This window comes from Danio aesculapii, chromosome 25 (genome assembly GCF_903798145.1).
Source record: "Danio aesculapii chromosome 25, fDanAes4.1, whole genome shotgun sequence".
Classification (NCBI taxonomy): domain Eukaryota; kingdom Metazoa; phylum Chordata; class Actinopteri; order Cypriniformes; family Danionidae; genus Danio; species Danio aesculapii.
The window spans coordinates 7622487-7646366 of NC_079459.1; the positions used below are offsets into that span (position 1 = coordinate 7622487).

At 35.5% G+C, this 23880-nt stretch overlaps 2 protein-coding genes across 2 annotated transcripts in view; one reads left to right on the top strand and one right to left on the bottom strand.

The window, feature by feature from the left end:
* Positions 1–132: 132 nt before the first annotated feature.
* LOC130218990 (cholesterol side-chain cleavage enzyme, mitochondrial-like) lies at positions 133–22617 on the top strand. Its single transcript, XM_056451266.1, has 8 exons — positions 133–247; positions 8687–8831; positions 14841–15002; positions 15077–15276; positions 15532–15613; positions 17823–17901; positions 22198–22389; positions 22495–22617. The coding sequence occupies exons 1-8, from the start codon at positions 133–135 to the stop codon at positions 22615–22617; spliced, it is 1098 nt and encodes a 365-aa protein (XP_056307241.1).
* Positions 22566–23880, bottom strand: part of ccdc33 (coiled-coil domain containing 33) — a 32757-nt gene continuing 31442 nt past the window's right edge. Inside the window, exon 13 of the mRNA XM_056451267.1 lies at positions 22566–22622. The gene's annotated coding sequence lies outside the window, so the exon portion shown is untranslated. The remainder of the gene's footprint in view (positions 22623–23880) is intronic.

Sequence of the window (23880 nt, forward strand, 5' to 3'; positions counted from 1 at the left end):
GACGGTTGTTGCTGTTGACAAACAGAATATTCTGCCATAAAGGTAAATGCACAAGTGAGTCTTTATTTTAAGTCCGTGAAATAAATTGAAAACCTAATTTGTCTTTGCTTTCAGATACAGTGAGCTTCTCTGATGAGCAGATCAGTTCTCTTAGAGGAGCTTGTTCATCAGGTGGGAGCCTGCTTCCATTTTCACATAACTACTGACTCTGGACAGACCAGCAGCTACTATGTGGACCTGACTGAAGGTAAGACTGAGTTTCATTATAAGAGAATGGTAGTATATAAAGCAAAAAAAAAAAAGTTTATCAGTGCAGTTTCATCAGGTCAACATCAGGTCAGAGCTGTGGCTTAGTGATGGCGCTCACATGGGTGATTTGAGTTTGAGGCTGGCTTGTGAAATCTATTAAATCCATTTTATGTCATTGTTACTGTCGTGTCAATGAAATTAAAGAGACAAAGTTTTACCAAATACACTTTATATACATATCTGAGTCTCAGCTTCAGACGTCACGTCAAGCATCACCAACTAACATGTGGCTAAACATCTGATGCATATGGCACACTTTTCTGAAAACACTTCAGCAGATTCTCAGTCATCCTCTGTTCATTTTAAAAATACAGGATTTCTGGGAGCCAAGTAATCTTAACCAGTCCACCTGGGAAAAAAACTGGATCAGATAAAATAATACGATGTTTACACTGATGACCACATATTCAAGTCAAGTCAAGCTTTATTGTTATTCCGCTATATGTGTGGACATACAGACAGGGCCGGCCCGTCCTACAGGCAATTTAGGCGGTCGCTTAGGGGCCCGTGTTTCTTGTAGGGCCCCACAAAAGCTGCTTTTGAATATTTAACTATTAACTATGAATATTTAAATATTGAACATACTGTAGGCGTGAGGACAAGCGCGTACGTTTAAATCATGAACAATTCACAACGACGTGTGAAAAAAAAATGTTTCATTAAAAGAATAGCTCTGTATAATTCATACATGACGAAGCTGAAATTTATAATAAATACACAACAACAGTAAACAATAAGTAAACAATAAAAGCAGAAAATATTAGAATTATACCCAGCAGCACCACACTCTATTTTGCATAGCACCGCACGCAATCAGCTATTGGGTGAACTAGAATGATGGAACGTTTTCCTACACAGACTCCACATATCTCTCCAAATTGCTCACGTCCGATATAAACCAGAAAAAGTCTTAAGTAATATAATATCACAAGTGTTGTTGCTATTTGTAATTGATCTTAATCAAATTTTAATTTGAAATGAAATTCCGTCCAAACAGCATCTGTCCGGAGCCGAAAAAAGAAGAAAAGAAAAGCAGAGGAAAAAGCAAGCTCAAAGTAATGTTCTGCTATGCATAATACATTATTTAGTACGTTGCAATACTTGCAAACTTATTTGTTTAAATATGAGTAAATATTTTTACATATGTTTTATAGGTTAAATATGTTACAGTTAATAAAAAAGTATACACCTAAATATTAAAATTAGGTTTTTTTTTGTGATTTTCTTACTGTTTTTACACCAGTGGGCCCAATTTTTTTATCTCGCCTAGAGCCCCTCAACCCTACAACAGAGGAACGAAATGTGGTGTCTCGCAGGACAGCTGTGCTACATAAATTAATCATAAATACAAACACAACACTTTACACAAGACTGAACAATTGTGTGCAGGGTATTGTGCAAGGGAGGTATTAAAGGTGAATATTGTGCAAAAGAGGCATTTAAGGTTTTTTATATTTTAAATGAGGAAAATAAACATGCATTATAGATGCGACCGTAAAAGTATGCAGGGTTTCAGTATAGAATAAACTTTGTTGAAATTCTGTGAATTAAAGTGCACAGCCCAAAATAAATACTGCTAATCAAAAGGTTAAATGTGCCCTCTCTAGAACAAAAATTATTGATTTTATTTTAAAGCATCGGTATGGGTGTGACCAATGTGAAATTTGCACTTGTGTGACTTTGGTAAATCTAATATAATTGTTTGAAAACACTGACAAAGACATTTTTGAGCATTTTTACAGTACTGTAAAAGCCTACAAAAAACCTAGAAAGGGTTTCGTTATTTTGGTTATTTTTTCATGGCAAGGTTGACTTTTTTGACATTGCTCAGCTGTAGTATGGATTGATCAGTGAGCCATCAATAGGCATCTCACCTGTAGTCTTGGTGCATCAGTGGGCCATCAAGGACCATCTCGGCTATAGTCTAGAGTGGGAGTGGGTCATCAAGAATCATCTGCTGATCAAAAGGAATTCTGCTTAATCTCATCACGTTAAAGATGGGTGTTCCCACCCGAAAAGTCTACCAAAGATTGTGGCAACTGATGAGTAACACTGTCACTGTTATCATCAGATTACATTTATATCAAACTTCACTGACACGTTGGGTGGAAAGATGAATGCAAAACAGTATGTTTGAACTGAGGATGTTCATTTTGACTCCATTGAATCCAATTGCTGTCTTTACTTTGTCAATGCTATGCAGAGTCAAATATCAATGACATGACATGATTTTGCCAAGTACGATGTGATCATGGAATAACATCTATGCTGATCCTGGAACATCATTTTTGTTTGAAAATGTTAACCATACCTATTCCCTACCCCTAAACCCAACCTTAACTGTAACAGAGTTTCTGCAGGTTTCATCAAGTTGAGTTTAAGACTTTTTAAGACCCTTTTAAGACCATTATGAATACAATTTTAGACTTATACAGGGTTAAACACTATAGATTTTTTTCTTAGTGGGCCAGTATTATAATGCGGAATCTTATAATTGTTTTAGTTTTCTTTCCCAAGGCAATTTAATGGGGAATGTTGTGAATTGCTTTTGTGAATTGTATCTCTTTGCGATAAAAAACTTAAATAAAAAATAAGGTTTTACTGAGAGGTATTGTTGGGGATTGGATGGAAGTCGCCAAATTGGGTAGCTTAATTAAGCAAAATTAAGACCTGTTTAAAACGATTTAAGACCTACAACACAATATTTCAGTGAATTTAAGACTTTTTAAGGCCTTAAAATTAGTTTTTAGTAGGAATGTAAGGATTCACTGTGGTTCGGTTGAAAATTTATTAAAATATGTGACGATTCAAATCGATAGAATTGTTGAATGAATCGTGATATATTTTTTTAACAAAGGGGGCGCTGTTAACAGGCACAAGCTCACTTTACCTGCACATCAGCGGCGAGTAAAGGCTGATTCATACCTCTGCGTCAAGCGCATGCGTATGCTCCGGCACCGCCTACGCGTCGAATAGCTCTCACCGTGGCTGTCGCAAACATGCACCTCTCACAAAATATAACTACACGTTGCAACAATGCATAGCGCAAGCTCTGCGATTGGTCTGCTTGGTAGCGCTGACGAGTGTGGGTGAGAGCCGCGCGAGCACGATAGAGCAAGTATTTACAAGTGTGGAGTCCGGTGAAGGAGCTCCAGATGGAAACTGTTGTTTTGTGTTTACCTTATGATTAAAGTTGTTGCACCTCCGCCGATTCCCGCCTCAAAATGAGGGAGTTTGAGCCAATTGCACATGAAGGTAGCATTCAGAAAAAGCAAAACACCAGCAAAGAAACTCGATACAGAGGAACATAAACACCTACTGCCAGCTATTGTTTCTGAAGTGTTATTGCAGAGCAACACAAACTGCACGCAGAAGAAAAATGCACGGCAACGCACAAGGCATGCGCCATGGGTCACGCCGATCACTCGACGCAGAAGTATAATCCAGGCTTAAGAGGTGGGGCGGCAGAGTAAAAGGACAGCTGCAAAAAGAAAGAACCACTGTCACTGATGTCTATACGCAGAAAAACAAATAAAATTATTGAGCCAAACCACACGGTCCGCATGATTTGCAGCTCTGCATGCTCCGACGAGTGCTACGGAGATCACACGGTTCATCAGTGTTTTCATTGCGAAAGTGTGAAGATGTTTTTCAGACTGAAAGAGAAAGCTGTACTGTTACAAAACCAGGTATTAGATTATTTTCACCCTCTCCTTTTCAAATTAGTTTATGCATATTTTAATAATTACTTTATTATTATTGAACATTTAAAAATGTTCAAGATTTCTTCATAAGTGTATAACACTGATACTTATACTAATAAATTATACAAGTAATATTAATTATTCACCTTCATAATCATGTTCAACTCCTGTCTCTATCCTATTATATAATTAGTAATTTTAAAATTAAAAAAGTATATTTTATGCCAATTTATGCCTAGAGCAGAGGGCCCATTGACCACCTCTGTACACATTGCTCTCTTCACACCAGCCATATTCAGTCCTTAGTGAGTTTTTGGTGCTTCACACCAGCCATATCAGTCCTCAGTGAGTCACAGTTTCAGTTGTTTATATTAATGTATCTTCTTCAGTTTCTATTATTCTTTTTTCAGTTTTGGAATTTATTTGTTTTTAAAATAGAACTTTAGATATAGCAGAGAATTTATTATTTTGCCAAAAATGTGCAGTATTTAAGAAAAAAATAAAATGGCTATTTACCTTAAATTTGTTTCAAATAATTTTGTTAAAACATTGTGACTAAATCGTGAATCAAGAGATTAGTATCATGAATCATGTCGAATCGCGAACCAGGTGAATCATTACATCCCTAGTTTTTAGAATTTAAGCCTTTTTAGGACCCAGCAGACACCCTGTGTAAATTATTCCCAAAATCAATGGGGAATGATTGTTGGATAACAATCATGTAGAAGTGCATAAACCTAACCGTAAGCCTAAACTTAACATAAGTGGTAAATGTATCACTTAATTCTGATTGGCTGATTGGAATGTTGTTCTAGGATCAATATAGATGTTAATCCAGGAACATGTCCTATTTGGTGAAATCAGGTTGGTCAACAACAATGACCTCCAGCATTCATGGAACCTGCACTTTTTTACTTTAAACTGTGAACTCTCCTAATTTCTTAGTTTATTTGCACTTACAAAAGCACTGGCCCTATCTGAATCATGTAGCAGATCGTGTAGCAGAAATACAGTGCATTTGTCAGCAAATTTAAAATATTCAATAGATTTTTTTTTAAACATCCATAATGATATTATGATTTTTTTTGTGCAACAATTCACTCATATTAAAGAGATGAAAATACACTCACTTTACTCTTCCTCGAGTGGTTTCAAACTTTATGTGTTTCTTTATTCTGTGAACACAAAAGAAGATAGCGGAAAACCTGTAAGCTTTGACCTTTATAGTAGAAAAAACAAATACTTTTTAAAGTCGGTGCTGACTGTTTCCATCATTCTTCAAAATATCTTCTTTTGTGTTCAACAGAAAATACAAACTTATAAAGGTTTGAAACAAGCAAAATATTGAGTAAATCTATGACGAAATTTTCATTTTGGAGTGAACTATTCCTTTAAATGTAAAACTTATATTCAGCATCAGCAAAACATTTCTCTTTAAAACATTGTGAAATACAATTTAGTTTAACGATTTATGATGACGTTTAACGGCCCTTGTAAGTCCTTGAAAGTTTTAAATGTTTAGATTTTTGAAAAGTACGATCATTTATTTGTTTTTATGTGTGTATTATATTCTCTTTGTATCAAATTACAAAAAAAAAAAAAAAGAGATGTTTAACGCGTTTTTACTCTTTACGTGAACAAACAAACAGCTTGTGCATTAAAAACAAATACCACAGAACTAAAGACAGAAATAACGACCACTTTAGCATATTTAACTGCCTATTCTTGACGTTAATATCACTAAATAACAGCGTTCTCGAACGGCATCAGGATTAACGTCTTCCACTCACCAAACATTGTTATATTAGTTTCTATTTAGGCTTTATACTTACCTGTCCTTACCTGCCATTTCACAGCTCCGCTGATGATAATGGAGCATGCAGTTAACTTGTCGCGAGTTGCGACCTATGGTTGCGACACTCAAAAATGTTTTTTTTTTCTTTCGGTGTAAAGCAATAACGTATAGAGAAGCATGCAAGACAATAAATGAATATATAAATAAATAAATGAATGAATAAAAAGATCCACAAATTCCTGATGATTGACAGTCACCCTCTCATTAGCATGTTGACCTGAGGGTAAGTAAACACGGAACTGCGTAAAAGGAGGAGAAAAATTTGCATTTTCTTATTCCCCCAACATACGTGTTATTTATTTATTTATTTATTTATTTATTTATTTATTTATTTATTTATTTATTTATTTATTTATTTATTTATGCAGGAATTTGTGCATTTATTTACTCGTTTGTTTTTTTATTTCCATATTCATTTATTGTTATATATGCAGGAATTTGTAGATTTATTTACTCTTTATTTATCTGCATATTATTTATTGTTTTATTTGTGCAGGTATTTATGCATTTATTTACTCCTATTTATTTATCTGCATATTTATTTATTGTTTTATTTATACAGGAACTTATGGATTTATATATTTGCATATTATTTTACTCTTTTATTTATGCAGGAATTTATGGATTTATTTGCATATTTATTTATTGTTCTATTTATGCAGGAATTTATGGATTTATTTGCATATTTATTTTTTATTTATTTATTTATTAGCATATTTATTGTTTTATTTATGGAGGAATTTGTTGATTTACTGATTAATTTATTTATTTATGCAGGAATTTGTGGATTTATTAATTATCTAATTTCAAAATTTCTATATTTATTGTTTTTTGCAGGTATTTATGTATTTATTTACTCATTTATTTATCTGCATATTTATTGTTTTATGCATGGATTTTTGGATTAATTTATTTATCTGCATATTTATTTATTGTTTTATGCATGAATTTTTGGAATAATTTATTTATCTGCATATTTATTTATTGTTTTATGCATGAGTTTTTGGATTTATTTATTTGCATATTTTATTGTTTTATTTATGCATGAATATATGGATTTATTTACTCATTTATTTATTTGCATATTTATTTATTGCTTTATGCAGGAATTTATGCATTTATTTATTTATTTCCATATTTATTTAGTTATTGTTTTATTTATGCAGGAATTTATGCATTTATTTGCATATGTATTTATTTATTTGCATATTTATTGTTCTATTTATGCAGGAATTTGTGGATTTACCAGTTTATTTCAAAATTTCTATATTTATTGTTTTTTGCAGGTATTTATGTATTTATTTACTCATTTATTTATCTGCATATTTATTTGTTGCTTTATGCAGGAATTTATAGATTTATTTATTAATTTCCATATTTATTTATGCAGGAATTTATGTATTTATTTTCGTATTTATTAAATTTTTTGCATATTGTTTTATTCATGCAGGAACTTATGGATTTATTTATTTATTTCCATATTTATTTATGTATTGTTTTATTTATGCAGAAATTTATGCATTTATTTTCATATTTATTTATTTGCATATTTATAGTTCTATTTATGCAGGAATTTGTGGATTTACTAATTAATTTCTAAATTTCTATATTTATTGTTTTTTGCAGGTATTTATGTATTTATTTACTCATTTATTTATCTGCATATTTATTGTTTTATGCATGAATCAATGGATTTATTTATTTATTTGCATATTTTACTTATTTGTTTTTATGCAGGAATTTATGTATTTATTTTCAGATTTATTTATTTATTTATTGTTTTATTTATGCATGAGGTGTGGATTTACTAATTAATAAATTTTATTTATTGTTTTATTTATTCAGGAATTTGTGGATTTACTCATTAATAAATTAATTTCTATATTTATTGTTTTATGCAGGTATTTATATATTTATTTACTCTTTATTTATTTATTTGCATATTTATTGTTTTATTTAGGCAGGAATTTGTGGATTTACTGATTAGTTTATTTATTTCCATATATATTTATTTTATTGTTTTTGCAGGTTTCATCCTCTATACAAATGCTGCATAAATAAGGTAATCGTAAAACTTTCATATAGTCTTAAGATATAACACAATTGTTGTGTTACATATTTGTGAATCACTTTTAAATGCAATAGTTTCATTATCTTATTGAAACTGTGTGAGAATAAGCTTTGTTGGATTTCAGTAAGCTACGTTTTTTTAAAAATAGAAATTTTAAATGACCTGCAACAAATAGCTAAGTATAAAAATAAGCGCGAAAGAGGTAAAACGTTTTTTTAATTAAAGTGGTAGCTCACCCCCCCACCCCCCCCCCCCCCCAAAAAAAAAAAAAAAATCTGTCATTATTTACTTATTCGATACTTGTTTCAAACCTTTATGCATTTTGAACACTTTATTCTGTTTAACACAAAGGAAGATATTTTAAAGACAGCTGGAAACTAGTAACCTTTGACTTCCACTATATTTATTTTTCCTACTATTCCTACTATTTTTTCCTTCCTAATTTTATTTTGGAATTGAACTATCCTGTTAACAAAAAACTAACAAAAATGTGTTACAATACCATTTATAACAGAATTTTTTTTATTTGCAAGGAACCGTTCACTCAGCTTTTTTTTCTGATGTGTTTAAGTGGTCAAATCTGTCATTGATTCATGCTGCGTTGTTTGTGTGGGTGGTGTTGTGCTTGGAGGGGGGTGTAGGTGGAATAAAAATGGGCTGGTCTCTGGAATTTCTTTAGTAGTTGATTGTCCTTGACCTGTGTGGTGTTTTGGCATATAAAAAAAACAAGTCTTTTTTTTCTGCTAGGAGCATTAGCAGTAAAGAGAGAGTGTGCAATAGCCCGCTGGAATGTGACGTTGGCTCGTCTGGATCAGTCTCTGTCTTCACTGAAAAATCTGCTGCAGGTCAAGGTAACTCACTCAGGCAGAGCACCACAAAACACTACTGTCCGGCCAAAAACCCGCCATGTTTAAAATATACAGTGAGAGATTACAGCAGAATTAAATATATGTACATATAATAACGAGCCAGGGTCGAATTGGGCTCAAACAAACCTTGTCATCGTCTTGATGAACAGCCACAAAGCCATGGAGTAGAGCAGAATCTACCTTGTGCCTCGTAGTTTTTTATGAGGCAGTCTGAAGTGCGAGCGGTTTCGCTTTCTTCCTTGAGTTCGTCGCGCGTCTTTATTTGAAATAAGAAACTTCTTGAGCCGATGATAATAACGTGTGCTTGATTATTGACTTGCTTTTGAAACCCGATCCTGTCAGACACTGACAAACGCGAGAGTGAAGCGCGAAAAAGCAGAGGAGAAGCCGGAAAAAAAGGAGCACATTATTTTTTCGCAAACATGAACAAAATGCCATGTTTAACTATTATCTTCACCTTTTGAACTAATATGAACTGGGAATGATTTAATTACTGTCTAACAGAGGCTACATGTGCTGCTGAAGATTACAGACACAGATGAGAGGTTTTCACTGACTGTAGGCTATATTTTGTGTTGTTTTTTAACCTAAATACGGACTAAATGTCTGTTATATGTAGTTCTTCTGTAGTTGGTAACATATCAGAGACTGTAAGGGGCTGTATGTGTTTATATATACATGTTCATTTATTTAATATAATTACAGACGTTACAGTAGGCTGTTTCACACGGTCATTGATCTGCAGTTATAATCAACTCATGTTCATTGATAAGTTAGTAATAAACATTTATACAGAAGTATTTATGTGTGTAAAGCATCTGTTTTGTGAGAAGTGCTTCTCATATGATATGCGAGCGACCCGTACAGCTTTATTGTAGACATTTCCTCGAGCGAGAATGACGTCGACTGAAACTTTCTGTCATACACCACGCCCACCAAAAGGGTACACTTGGTAGTGGAAACGCAAGCCTGATAAAGGTGACCCGTACCGACCTGAACCGTACCAGTCAGTGGAAACAAGCCATTAGGTTCTTTTTATGCTTTTTGTTTTGCATGCAGACAAAGTTCCTTCTGCCCTAACCAATAAACACTGTAAGAATTTGTCTGCAATTTTCCTTATTTAAATGTCACTATTGTATCACAAAACAATCTTTTATTTATATATTTAAATTCTAAAGTAGCTGTATAAGGTCCATCTTCAAAGACAAGTAAAGTCACACGAGCATTACCTTAAGGTGTGAAATGTATAGGAAGAAAATATGTTACATGTTGAAAGGTGTGCGTATAAAGCAAAAATCATTCATTTTATTTCCGTAAATAAAGAAATGAACAGTGCTTCAGACTAAACTATTTAATTAAACATGTTTTTTTTTTAATTACATCTTTTATCCATCTCTTTGGTCTGCTTGGGTCACTGAGGTTTCCCCTGGGTCAGGCTGCAGGTAGGGTGTCATCATATAAAGCCCTTGTCCTCCAGCAAGTAACAAATGTAGTGCCCAGTAATGATTCAAGTGTATAATACAAATATAGTAAAAAAAAACATTGTGTAAAGTAAATATAACCTGTTGGAATGTACGTCATAATAAAGACTGCCTGAAAATGAGCCATTTAGCCTTAACATTGTGATGAGGTTTGGTCATCACATACTGTATGAGCTAGTTTGTGGACGCTAAAACAAAAAGCTGCACTGAGCGGTATGTTAACTATCGTAAGCGCAGACTCATGGTTTGTAAGGTTTGATTTTAAAAAGTTTGTTCAATACATTAATGATTGTTTTGAAAAACAGTAACGCTCATTCAAATATTCACTTGGATATGAAAAAAACCTATGCACTTATAACCCTCTTACGATGAAAAAAACTCATATCTGTGCTTCTACATCCATCAAAATTCTCATCAAAAGAGCACGCAATGCTCCGCAAACTCTCTGATACAGACAAACTCTGTAGCATAAGCTGCTCCAGAGCAGGTTATCTTCAGAGAGTAAGTTGCTATGCCTACTTGTACCCCAAAAGTTACTTACATTTTTGGAACCAAAGCTGAGGTTATCCAGTTGCTTACTCTTAAACTTACTCGGGTATGTCACATAACCTGCTTTCTGGAATACCCCCCAGGTTTTCCATTTGTCTTTGCATTGTGAGAATTTGAAACGTGGGTCTATAAAAATCTGCATGCTAGACCACTCCCATATATATGGATAGTGATAAATCCATCAAAATATAACTGGGGATAATCATCAAAATTTCTCTTTTATAGCTGCCTTCTCGCCTGCAGAAAGCCAGGGCTGCAACAAACAGTTATTTAGATAATGAATTACTATAAGAATTATTTGAATGATTAATAGGCAATTATGTTGATGACATCAGAAGGTTTTGAATGATTCTTCAGCTTTTGGATTTGTAGTTAAAACATAGAGATATTTACACACTACCAGTTAAAAGTTTGGAATCTGTAAATTTTTTTATATTTTTAAAAGAAGCTGCGCAGTAGTTAGCACTGTCATCTCACAGCACGAAGGTCGCTGGTTCGAGCCTCAGCTGAGTCAGTTGGCATTTCTGTGTGGAGTTTGCATGTTCTCCCTGGGTTTCCTCCTCATGCTCTGGTTTCCCTCACAAGTCTAAAGACATGCGCTATAGATAAATTGAGAAAAAAGCTCATTTGTCCATAGTGAATGTGTGTAAATGAGTGTGTATGGATATTTCCCGATTATGGGTTGAAGCTGGAAGAGCATTCAGTGTTTCCTCTAGGATTTTTTCCAGCTGTGGCTGCAGCCTTTTACACAGATTCATCAACTATCAATGCCGTTATTTTACTGACAAATGTAATGTAATGTGTGTATTTATATAGCGCATTTTATTGTGTATGGCCATACACCCAAAGCGCTTCACAATCATGAGGGGGGTCTCTTCACACCACCACCAGTGTGCAGCATCCACTTGGATGATGCGACGGCAGCTACAGGACAATGGAGCCAGTTCGCTCACCACACACCAGCTATTGGGGGAGTGGAGAGACAGTGATAGAGCCAAGTCGGTGGATGGGGATTATTGGGAGGCCATGATCGTAAGGGCCGATTGAGGGACTTTGGCCAGGACACCGGGGTTACACCCCTGCTCTTTACGAGAAGTGCCATGGGATTTTTAAAGGGCACCTATGGTAAAAAATCTACTTTTCAAGCTGTTTGGACAGACATATGTGCATGTATGGTGTATAGACTGTCATATTGGGGTGATATAAGCACACCCAGTGCTTTTTTTTTTTTCATTTTAACAACATAAAAAACGGTGGACCAATTGGAGCTGTTTTCAAATCGACCGCTACCTGACGTAGGAGAGCGGTCCCCCCGCCCACCAATATTGATTGACAGGCGCGTCATCATATCCTCAGATTGTTGATTCACGTCCGCCATTTTCAGCGTGAGTCGAAGCAATATCACTAAAGGAACACCCTAGCTCTATTTTTATATGCAGGAGTTATTGGGCTCAACACAAGAGCAATATTCTCCACATTATCGCTCTAATCGGAATTATTGGTTGTATCTTTAGGTAGGTTTGCAAACATGTGTACTTCTTATTGAGTCTACCTTATACTTCAGCTGTTTGCATTTCTCGTGATCCCAGAAGCTCTCTGTGATCTTAACTAGCATGCGTTTTAGAATTCTAAACATATGTTTCTATCAGGGTACACTCAAATCGACGGCTGGGCGCCGCGGACCGCTGCAGAAACCTATGTTTAGTATTTAAAAATGCGTGGCGCGACGATTCGGGACACATGTTTCTGCCGCGCTACAGAGAGTGTCTGGTGTCCCTGTCGCGGCTTCGAGCGGCACATCCGGTGCCTCAGTCAAAGTTAATTCAGTGTGCGTGGTTATTAGTTTCTGTGTACAAGCTCGGCACTTGAAACTAGCACACAGTTGGCTGTAAAACTGTACAAAGACACAAATGATTTTGTACTCTGCTTGGTCTGTGTCCGAGTCGTATATGTACGACTGAATGTTGATCCTCTCTCTCCTCCGTCTGCCTGTCAGACTTCGTAGCAAACACAGAGCGGGTGAGCTCATGGCCCCGCCCCCTTGTTACGTTGGCGGGAAGCCGAAACTAATTTACATGTGAAGCAACACACCCATAAATCAGCGAACTGTGGACACGCCCCCAACATGACACTTTTTAACACATTATAATAAAAAAATCTGAATTGTGTTTTGAACTGAACCTAAACTGGCACACCTAGAAGAACCATAATATTAATATTAAATCATAAAAAAGAGGTAAACTATGTTCCCTTTAATGACCACAGAGAGTCAGGACCTCGGTTTAATGTCTCATTCGAAAGACGGATGTCGTGAGCGCAGTATTACAAGTTGAGATTGCATTTATACAAGCATGGGGATCTCTGCTTGCATGCCAATATCCATTGTTCGTGCACAAATCTTCATGCACACCCTCAAATATACGCTGCTCAAGTGCAGATCTTCTTGTGCGCTCTCAAATAAACACTGCTGAAGTGCGATTTAGTGCGTTTATGTAACGCGTATGTCTCCAATATTTATTAGATTTGCTAGGAATATTTATGAATGTCTCCAATAGACCTACACATTAACGCGTCCTGAAGTAAAGTGTAACGGCTATAAGCTCCAGCAAGATAAAGTCATTGCAAGCAAAACCATAGACCTTTATTTATAAATAAATTATATTTATATAAACTGTGTTCATCCTGAAAGCTACAACGTGTTTGCTAGCCTCATGCATCACGCACCTGTCAGTCAGTCAGTCAGCACATGACGTCACCTTAAAGGGTTAAACAAATAGCGCGCAGCACTACTAAGATTACAGTAAAGTTCGCACTGTTATAATTCACTTACCTTTTAATACATTTTGGTGCGATTTTATAACCCTCTATTAAAAAAACGACTGAATGATTTGAATGAGAAGCTGTAATGTAACGAAGAATGAATGAAGCAGAAACCATGGCATCCGTTGCGTAAAAAATATTCTGGACTAGCTGTCGGTTCATTCTGCTGTGGCAACCTCTGATTAATAAAGAGACTAAGCTGAAAAGAAAGTGAATGAATGAATAAAAGAAGCCAATTCTACTCTAGGCTGCATTCACTTGATCAAAAATACAGTAAATATTTTCAGCTGTTGGTAAACAATGTATGTTTTTAAGTTTATTCCTCTGATTCAAAGCTGATTGGTACAAAAAAACGTAACAATGGTTCTTTCAACTATTTCTTGCTTTATAGCATCATAGACAGCTGTGATACATTTTAATTTTAGGATGCATTGATTAAAAAAAAGCATTTATTTTCACTCAATATAATGTAATGAATAAATGTAAATGCATTTTTTATTTTACAGTACCTTTGAATGGTTTCGTATAAAAATAATAATTCTTGAAAAGGTCATGAGTAATATATTCAAAGGGTTATGTGACACTGAAGAACAACTATGCATAATTCAGCTTAAAACCACCAGAATTAATTGATGTAAACCACGTTCAGTAAAATAACAAAATCACTTGTGGTGATCTGATACATTAAAGTGTGACAAACATGCAAAAAAACGAGGTATAATTGAAAATTGGTAATTCTGGGGAAGTTTTATGGTTATGCCCTTGCTGAAGTTACATCTCTGCAACCCTAAAACCATCAACTGAATGCCATTCTATGGATTGGCTCTTCAGCAAAAACCTAAAAGTATGATTGCCCGCTAGATCACTAATGTGTATATAAGGGAGTGGCCTCGCGTACAACTTCAAATTCAGTGAATGAGGGTTCATACATACCTGAAACGTTAACTTGTGTTACCTTTTACAGCCCAAAATAAACGTGTTAATAAACACTAAAATAATTAAGCCTTACTGTATCTGAAATAGTGCTAGCAATGCTAATGTTTTGGGTTTGATTCCCAAGGAAAGCTCTAAAATATGCATGTTAAATTGCATATGTATAATTTGCTTTTATCAGTCAATATAGAGTAAGCCATCGGTGAACATGCTTTAACTAATACACTGTCTGCAAATCCACTTGGACAGGGAAAAAGTTGGAATCTACCTGTACGATAGTGTGTACATCATCAAGCCTGAAGACGGTGCTATCCTGTTCAAAGCAGAGGGTCATCATCGCAATAGAATCAATGTAGACGCATGGACCGCCTACAGGGACTACAGGAACCGAAAATATGGCGTCCTGCTAAAGTAAGCAATGTTATCCAGTACCTGCTATAAACATGTCTACTGGAATAGTAAAGCATATTGATTTGTTCCTGCAGAGAAGGGAAGGCCTGGAAGTTTGATAGGATGATTCTAAACAAGGAACTGCTTTTGCCGAAGGTGCAGGGGACTTTTGTGCCTCTCCTGGATAAGGTCGGGCAGGACTTTGTGGCTCGTGTCAACAAACAGATTGAGAGGAGTGGACAATATCAGTGGACCACTGATCTCACCCATGAACTCTTCAAGTTTGCACTGGAATGTAAGAACATCTGACACCTTTAATAACATGCATTAAAGAGCCCCTATTATAGGTTTTTGAAAATTACCTTCCATGCAGTGTGCAACACAGCTCTAAGTGAATGAAAACATCCAGCTGAGGGTTAAATCTGAAAGTGCACAGTGTTTAAAAAAAGATAAGATTCAGAGTAATTTAAATGATTCGTCATTCATCCGGGTCTTTTGCTTGTTCGTATCAAGATCGACGTGAAACAAAACCAAATATGTTCTGTGACAGGTCCGGTAAAACGTGAACGTGCCTTTCCCTTCAAACTTAGCAGAGTGCGAGTGTGTGTGGGGGTGATCATGACTGAAGATGAGTGAACATTAATGAGTGAATGTTCTTGTGATTAATGCAATAATCTACCCTGCAATACGGGATTCGCACTTTATCAGTACACAATTCATGGACCAGTTTCTTGTAAGTAAGTATGATTTAAAATGGTTGCCTCCTTGTTTTCTCTAGCTTGCAAAATATGTATTTAATTGTGTTTTGTTACTTGTAATCGCTCCACGCAGGCTTGTACTATATCTAGTTAACTTTCATCTCATATAACCTCTAAAGCCTTGTTAATAACGTGACGCATGCCACTTTGTTTATGGATTTAAATGCATTTGTGAACTCGCGATCCTCTGCTGTTGGTTGTTGCTATGGCCACCGTCAGCTGTTTCTGCACACATGTGGCAGTCAAGCTTCAAAATAGATCAGCTTTTGCCGCTGTGTGGATTAATACTGAATGTGTGTCATGGTTAAGAATAGAGCAATATACTGGTGTTTAACTGCATTGGGCTCACACATATACTCTGCACTCTTACTACTTAAACATTGTTGATAAGCCATGGTGAGCATTTCTCTCTGTCTTGCACTGAACGCAGTCTACCAATCGCAACAGACTAGGTCATCGGACCAATCAGCGCATATTAGCATCGTGCTAAAGAGGGTTTGGGAACAAATGAATCACTGAACAAATCAAATGGGAGTCGTTGGGATAGTTAAGTAAAAATAAATGCATTATCATAAGACAATAGAAGCATGCATATCAGCCTGTTGTTGAAATAAAACCAAAATATGACCTTTTATAATGCATAATAAGGGCTTTTTAAAACTTTTGTTATTGCAGTTGTCTCAACAGTCAAAAAGAAAGCGACAGTAGCACATACATTTAAGTAACACATAATTTTACCGTCAAATTAACAAATGTTTTCATATCCTAATTGAGTATATGCCGAGCTAGTGTCTTTCTAAAGCACATAAACACAGCTATTCTCTCAATAAAATCCATGTTAGCCATTTAGCAATGAAGCTACAGTCACTGGGCAGACAGAAGCCCTGCCTATGATGTTAATCTGCGTCTATTGTGAAGTGAATTTGACACGTGAATGAAGCGAGTAAACTCTAAATGTTCATGCGTCTATTTACACGTGAATAGCGTGATTTATTTATGTGTTCTGCGTCTGGTGTGAACACACCATGAGTCGTGTCCTGTTGTTACAAATAATCGTACAAACACAAGTATAAAAGCCTTTGGCAAGCAGTCAAATATCTAACAGGGCTATCTGAGAGTATAAATCAGATTTAAAATGAAAGGTGTAGCGTGATGCAAAAATGCATACAATTTAAAAAGACCGTAAAAAGCAAAAGTAAAATTACAGCTGGCATTTCTAAATCCTAAAATATCGGAGTTTTGTAAGTCTTAAAATAGGACATGTCTGGAAAGTATAAAAAGGATGTATGGTCACCTTAATACTATTATTCATGCTCTGATGCGTACAATTAACAAAACAGATTTCCATAAAATATCCTGCGAAATGCCATTGTAAATAAGTGTTTAAGTTTATTCATAAAGTAACTTCAAAAGAATCACATGCTTATGATTGCTTGCAGCCATTCCTGCATTATTCAATTTATGATTCACCAATCAGGCGATTCTTAAGTCACTATAAATACCCTTAGTTCCATATAACAGCCATCTTTGTTTTGAAGAAACCCCCCTTCCACCCCTACTCCTCCTCCTTTCCTAGATGGGTGGCATGCTGGCGCAGTGGTTCGCACTGTCCACTGTTGCATCACAGCAAGAACGTAACTGGTTCTAGTCCTTACCAAGCCAGGCGACATTTCTGTGTGGAGTTCTCCCCGTGCTCACGTGGGTTTTCCCCGGGTCCCCTGGTTTCCTCCCACCATCTAAAAATATGCAACTTAAGTTAATTGACTAATTCAAATCGGCACCATAGACATGCTCCTAGTAAGTAGTTATCTCTTAAGAGCAATCACTATCTGTTCATTAGCTACTACAGCAGGGGAGTTCTCGAGATCTACCTGAGCTCAAACTCCCCTCTTGCCTTGCAAACGTGAAGGAGCCGCGGGCTCAAGGATCTCGTGAGCTCAGGGCTCTCTCTCTGGCATGTGGGACAGCATGCCAAACAAGCTTTATAATCAATCATCAGCTAAGTGTGAACTCTTGAAATAGCCTTTTTGGTTGAAAACCATGACGTGCAAATGTTTTCTAAAATCAACTTATTTTTTTAAAGGTTACATCCTGTACCAATGAGTCTTCCAAGGTTCATCACTGAAGATACTGTCATACAAAATTACCACATTCCAGCAGGGGTGAGTGTAAATTGAAAGTTCCCATGATGCCTTTTCCCTATGTTACCTTTGATATAGTGTGTAATATATCTGTGTGTGATTTTTGTACATTTTTCAAAAATTAAAGTACACAATGAATAAAGTTATTGGATTAGATTTACTAACAGCTGTTTTTGTTGTTAAAACTGTACAGTTTGGATTTACCAAACACACACAGAAAAGTGCTAAAAAGGCACGGACCGCTATTTTTGCATTTAATGAATGATTAATGCAGTGCTATTCACTAATGTTTACCTCATGTAGTGCAACACATCTCCTTAACAGAGTCAGTCAGGTTGCTGATAGTGGCATGTGGAGTGTTGGTTCACTCGTCTTCAATGGCAGAGCGAAGTTGCTGGATTTCACAAGTTGTGAAGGAGCATGCAGTTGGCATGTTGACTGCAAGGATGTCCACCAAAGCTCTTGCCTGTGAATTGAATGTGCATTTCTGTAGCCTAAGCTATCTCCAAATGCATTTCAGAAAATTTGGCAGTACATCCGCAGAACATGTGTAACCATACCAGACCCTCACAACCTCCAAGTTTGTCTTGAGAGTAGCCCCCAGGACAGCTGTTACAACAATCAGTTTGCATAACCAAAGAATTTCTACACAAACTTGTAGAAACTGTCTTAGGAAAGCTCATCTGCATGCTTGCCATCCTCAACTGACTGAAGTTCATCTTCATAAACAAATTGAGTGGGAAATGCTCGCATTCTATGGTGTCTGGCACTTTAGAAATGTGTTCTCTTTATTGATGAATCCCAGTTTTCATTGTAATATCAAAGTTCTTGCATGGCCAGCATACTCCTGTCATGTCGCTAGAGCTGCATGTTATTGGAAAAAACTGGCATTGCAATGTTTTGTTTTGCTGAAATATACAGATGAATCCAGAAGTTTACATACACTGTATAAAAAGGCACATAATCATTAAAAAAAGTCAGATGTTAATGTGACTTAACTTTTTCTCTTTTAGGTAATTTAGGATTCTGTTATGCTTAATAGCAGAATAATGAGAGATATTTTTTGAGATTGTTATAACTTTTCTTGAAAGTCAAGTTTACATACAATAAGATTATTATGCCTCTGAAAAAGCTCAGATGATGGTGTCAAGATTTTGGAAGTTTCTGATTGGCTAATTGACAACATTTGAGTTAATTGGAGGCACAACTGTAGAATAGTATTTAAGGAACGCCTCAAACAAACTGCCTCAGTTTGTGACAACATGTGGAAAATGAACAAGCCAGAATCAACAACAAAAATGCCATATTACAATTTGCTAAATTACACTGGGAAAAAGAATAATTATTGGAGACATGTTCTGTGGTCTGATGGAACTAAGATTGTACTGTTTGGCCATAATGACCAGTGTTACATTTGGAGGACAAAGGGGAACGCTTACAAGCCTAGGAACACCATCCCAACTGTGAAGTATGGGGGCGGCAGCATCATGTTGTGGGACTGTTTTGCTGCAGGAGGGACTGGTCCACTCTACAGCATAGATGGCATCATGAAGAAAGAACATTATGTAGAAATATCTCAAGACATCAGCCAGGAAATTAAAACTTGGCCACAAATGGGTCTTCCAAACAGACCATGACGCTAAGCATACTGGCAAATTAGTTCAAATTTGCTTTAAGGACAACAGAGTGAATGTTTTGGAGTGGCCATCACAAAGCCCTGATGTCAATCCTATAGAAAATTTGTGGGCAGAGTTAAAAAAGCTTGTGCAAGCAAGACAGCCTACAAATCTGACTCTGTTACACAAATTCTGTCAGGAAGAATGGGCCAAAATGTTATACAGTTTAAAAGCAAAGTAAAAAAAATACCAAGGAAATGTATGTAAACTTTTGACTGTGTAGAAATTAATAAAAAAAAAAACAATTCTCTCATTATTCTGGCATTTAGCAAATGTAAATCATTAAGGTAATCCTAACGGACCTAAAATAGTAAACGTTAAGTATGATTTACCATCAAACATTTAAAAAAAGGTTATGTTCCTTTTTTGAGAGTGTATGTAAACTTCTGCTTTCAACTGTATATCTCGATTATAAATAAAATTTTTCCTACGACTACTTGAATAGTTCAATTTGGAAAGAATTACTGATTTTATATTGATTGGGATTACAGACCGTTAATCTGCATAAATGAAACACACAGCTCGAGTATAAATTGAAATGTAGCATTTTAGTCATAGTTTTCATTGCATAAAAAGTTAAGTCGAATTGGTCTCTGATAAAACTATAATTTCTTATACACATATGGTTTAAATGCACTTGAAATATTATAGTTTATACATTTACAGCTATGATTCCACTCAAATTTCTTAAGGGATGAATAAACTGAACTCGACGTTGCATATTAGTGATGGGAAGTTTGGATCATTTTACTGACATGGACCTTTTGTGTCTCGTTTAGTGGAATCAACGAACCCCCCCCCCCAATTCATCATTTCGTTAATTTTGTTTATTCGTTAATTTCATGATTTATTTATTTTTTTCCTAAATATTATTAAAATGTAATGAGATGCTTCCAAACTCATCTACAACTGCACCAAACGTTGATCACACTACAAACATGTCGCAACTAGAATGCTATAATGAAGAGAAAATTATTTATTGTTTACCTGATTTTTTGTCTGAGTATGTCTGCTCACCTCTTCTGACAGGTCTTCAAATTTGAGGGGTTCGTTCACGTCACACAGACAGTCCCATATAAGCTTAACCAATGCACACAGTCTCAGCTGAAAGGAGCAGTCACGTGAAAGACAGAAGCCAATCATATGTACTTGGAGCTGGAAAAAGATTTGATCCGTTCATCTCTCGAGTCCTTGGTTTGAGTTATTTATCCATCACGTGACTGGAGAGATGAACGGATCAAATCTTTTTCTGGCTCTAAATACATAAGATTGGGTTCTGTCTTTCATGTGACAGACTCAAACGACTCAAATCGAGAACTCAAGAAATGAACAAATCAAATCTTTTTCCAGCTCTAAATACATATGATTTATTTCGCGTGATGATTGAATGACTCAAACCGAGGACTCGAGAGATAAACGGATCAAATCCTTTTCAGGCTCTATATACATATAATTGGGTTCTGTCTTTCACGTGATAAATGAACGACTCAAATCGAGGACTCAAGAAATTAATGAATCAAATCTTTTCCCGGCTCGAAATAAATATTATTGGGTTTTGAATTTCATGTGATAAACGAACGGCTCAAACTGAGGACTCGAGATTTGAACAAATCAAATCTATTTCCGGCTATAAATACATATAATTGGAATCTGTCTTTCACGTGATGACTGAATGACTCAAACCGAGACCTCGAGAGATGAATGACTCGAATCTTTTTCAGGCTATAAATACATATGATTGGAAACTGTCTTTCATGTGATGAACAAATGACTCAAATAGAGAACTTGAGAGATGAACGAATCAAATCGTTTTCAGGCTCTAAATACATATGATTGGAAACTGTCTTTCACATGTTGAACGAACGACTCAAATCGAGAACTCAAGAAATGAACGAATCAAATCTGTTTCCGTCTCTAAATGCATATAATTGGAATCTGTCTTTCACATGTTGAACGAACGACTCAAACCGAGGACTCAAGAAATGAACAAATCAAATCTTTTTCCGGCTCTAAATACACATAATTTATTTCACGTGATGATTGAATGACTCAAACCGAGGACTCGAGAGATAAACGGATCAAATCTTTTTCCGGCTTTAAATGCATATAATTGGAATCTGTCTTTCGCGTGTTGAACGAACGACTTAAATCGAGGACTCGAAAGATGAATGGATCAAATCTTTTTCTGGCTCTAAATGTATATGATTGGCTTCTGTCTTTCGCTTGATAAACGAATGACTCAAACCCAATAAAGGATTCAAATGGACGAATCACTCCCTGAGTGGTACTCCTGGTTCTCGAGTCATACAAAAAATTCATTCAAAATGAACTGATCATTCAAAATGACCCATCACAATTGCATATTGGATTTGCACATTGCGATATCGATGCTGAAACTAAATATTGTGCGGCTCTACATGTCACCCATTGAGCACATTTGGAATGCTCTGCATTGGCGTATACAACAGTGTTCCAGTTTCTGCCATTATCCGGCAACTTTATGCAGCCACTACAAACCTGAATGACTCTATGCGTAGGAGATGTGAAGCAAATGGAGTTAGATCTTTAAGTTCAGTGCTGCGTTCATATTTTTAAAAATACAGTTGTTTGTTTATCTCTTTACACTTCTGTTCTGGATCAGACTTTAGTTCAGCTGGGTGTCTACGCTATGGGTCGTGATCATCAGTTCTTCCCTAACCCAAAGCAGTACTGTCCTACTCGCTGGATCAATTCTAAGAGACAGTACTTCAGGAGCCTGGGCTTCGGCTTTGGTCCCCGCCAGTGTGTGGGTCGCAGGATTGCAGAGGCAGAAATGCAGATCTTCCTTATTAACGTACGTGATTTTTTTTTTTTTTTTTTTTTAAGGCTTAGAACTTCATATCCTCAGCATAATAACATTGGGAAAAGTTTCTTGAACTTTTGTTGTTCTTCCTTCAAGATGCTGGAGAATTTCAGGTTTGAGAAGCAGAAGCAGATTGAGGTCGGGAGCAAGTTCGAGCTCCTTTTAATGCCAGAGAAGCCCATCATGCTAACCATCAAACCACTGAACGGCAGCAGATAGCAGAGCTGCAAACAGCAAATAAATGTCAAGTATGGAAGCTTTGAGGATGGCAAATATACACTTTTGAATTTTAGAGATTTGTATTTGTTATCATTTAAAGACGAAGTTCAGTATTTACTCATCCTCATGTAATTTTAAAACTCTTCAACTTTCTGTGGAATATATTAAGAACAACATCTGAAAGTAATTTATCTGTTTTAAAATACCTGTGTGTCATCCACAGAAAAAAAAAAATAGTTTGTAACAACATAAAGGTGAGTAAATAATGACAAAAATAGTGGATCAAAAATCTAAGAGTTTAAAGTAACACTTTATTTTAAGGTGTCCTTATTTATTTAATTCATATATATATTTATATCTCTGTTTATATACCTGGATCTGTTCATTGTGTACGTGTTGTGCTCTATAATATGAAACGCTGATCCTTTTAAGTGTAAATTTGATATTCTATTATGCTGAGATATATTAAGATATGAAAAACATTTCAGTGATTTATATTCACAATTATTTTATTCTTTGTTGTTCTAATAAATCTTGCATATTTTTATCTGTGCAGTCATTAAAGTGAAATATCATCTACCCATGACTCCATATTCTCTGATAAGGAGAGTGTAGTGGTTCGTTCAGTTCAATCCAGCATTCAGTATCAAATAATGAAGCCTTACTATCGTAAACAATTCATTAATGCATATTTTACATGACTAGCTCTAAACCCAAACCACATTCCAAACCTAACCATATTGTAAAAACATGGGGCACACTTTATTTTGATGGTCCATTTGTTGAATTTAAGTTGCATTGCATCTACATGCCAACTAATTATCAATAGATTATAAGTATACTGTAAAGTTAAGGTTAGTGTAAGTTAATATGTACTTGCAAAGTTTCTTATAGTCAGTTAAATGTCTGTTGAAGGAGCAGTATCAACAAACATTAAGCAGACAGTCTATTAATACTCAAATGGACTATCAAAATAAAGTATTACCAGACATGTCTTTAATTAATATTACTTAATAGTTAAATGAATAGTTTCACTAATGTGGACACCTTAAAAAATGTAATACACTAAAATTATGAAAAATAGTTCATAATTAAATTACAATCAATCACTGAATTCAGAAAACAGCAACAATAAAAGAGAACAAAAATTGCGGCAACACAATTGAAAACATTTCATGCGCTCTTTCTACATTTATTTTAAATAAATCAATAGATCAAAAATTGAATTCCTCTATTTTTTTATTTTATTTGTTTTGATGAAAG